The sequence below is a fragment of the Cyprinodon variegatus genome, unplaced genomic scaffold, assembly GCF_000732505.1.
Source record: "Cyprinodon variegatus isolate N-32 unplaced genomic scaffold, C_variegatus-1.0 Scaffold2042, whole genome shotgun sequence".
Lineage (NCBI taxonomy): Eukaryota > Metazoa > Chordata > Actinopteri > Cyprinodontiformes > Cyprinodontidae > Cyprinodon > Cyprinodon variegatus.
This window is the reverse complement of record NW_015152495.1, coordinates 1-1,527: the sequence shown is the minus strand read 5'-3', so window position 1 is coordinate 1,527 and position 1,527 is coordinate 1. Positions and strand designations below refer to the sequence as shown.

The 1,527-nt window shown below is 47.8% G+C and overlaps 1 protein-coding gene across 1 annotated transcript in view; it reads right to left on the bottom strand.

The window, feature by feature from the left end:
- The window catches only part of LOC107105068 (ras-related protein Rab-8A-like), a gene marked incomplete at its 5' end in the record, with an annotated part of 3,710 nt that extends 3,252 nt beyond the window's left edge, over positions 1–458 (bottom strand). The window contains one exon of the mRNA XM_015405184.1: positions 310–458. Within this exon, the coding sequence (XP_015260670.1) occupies positions 310–458 (149 nt within the window). The remainder of the gene's footprint in view (positions 1–309) is intronic.
- Between the last annotated feature and the right edge of the window lie 1,069 nt (positions 459–1,527).

Sequence of the window (1,527 nt, the reverse complement as noted above, 5' to 3'; positions counted from 1 at the left end):
ATTTTCATGTGAATGTGCTTTACTGGAGGCATCCATGTTTGTCAAAGAACACTACTGCCACCTACTGGTTAGTGACATTGTCACGGTGCGGTATCGGCTGCTGATCAAGTCCCAGTGCTGGGAGGGGTTACTATATTTGGGCAAAAATGGCCGCTCCCAGACTCAGTGATCACAACGAAATTATTTTTAGTTTTTTACTGATTAAAGCTAAATTCATTAAATCCCTGCAAATGTTTTGGTTTCAGGTGTAAATAATGATCGATTGATTATTTCTTTAACCAAGCAGAACTATTCCTGAGCGGCTCTCACCAGATCTGGAGTTTGATCCTCTTCTCGTCCAGCTCCACCGTCCGGATCTTAAAATCAATCCCTGAAACATAAGAGAGAAATCTGAGTGGTTGTGGTTCAGCCTCCGTCCTGCAGGGGGCAGCCTCTGATTGAACAGTAGGAACTTTGATCTAACTGGTGTTTTTATACTGGGAGAAATGGGAGTGGAGGTTCTGTTCAGGAAAACCGCTGCTTCTTCTCCGGTTCTGTGATGAAAAAAATCTCCTCTGTGTTATTTTTAAAGGACGAATGTGACCAAGCATCACTTCCTCCCTCTGATGATGAGCTTCCTGTTTCCTGTTGACCCCTCCCCCTCCGCACCGCAGCTCACATGACTGAACCTGACGGACAGTCAGAAGCACCTCTGACAGGAAACAGAGACCAAGGCAGAACCAATCAGCTCCCAGCAGAGCGGCGGCCTCGTTCTCAGCGCCATCATTGATCTGTGATGTCACAGCCCTCCTGTTCCTTAGAACTAACAGAACCAGACTGACCCAGTCAGCTGGATCCCTCACTGGTCTGATCCAGTTTGAGTCAGACGGGTTTGTTCTGCTCCGCTCTGACTTCGCCTCTCTGAGCAGGAAATGAAACTGAGCTGTTTCCTGTCTCCGTCTGAACGGGGGGGGGGCTGGTCGCCTTCCTGAAGCGCTTCTCATCTGTAGGTTATAGTTCTACGGTTCAGACCCATTTGAAACGTCTCAGACTTTGACTAGGCCGCTCCCAAACATTTCAGAAGGGGATTCTATGGACCAGCTGAAGGTCTCAAACCAGCATCACTCCACCTCCACCATGTCTGACTGTAGGGAGAAAGTTCTGGTTCTGAAACGGTTGATTTGGTCTCATCACCAAAGACACTTTTTCTGGATTATTTTCTGCTTCTCCAATAATTAACCCTTTATGCTACGGTTAGAAGCTGACGTTCTAGAATAAGCTCCACCCTAAGGAGAACCGAATGGTTCCAGATTAGAAGCATGAAGCAGGACTGGCGCTGATCCAAAACCAGTCCAGATCTGCCCAGAACCCTGACCCAAACTCAGGTAACAAGGCCTGCAGAACTCCTGGGTTCTTCTAGAACCTCCTGGCTCAGATGTTCCCAGCGTGGACAATGGTTCTGATGGTGGTTCTATGGTTCTGATGGTGGTTCTATGGTTCTGATGGTGGTTCTATGGTTCTGATGGTGGTTCTATGGTTCTGATGGTG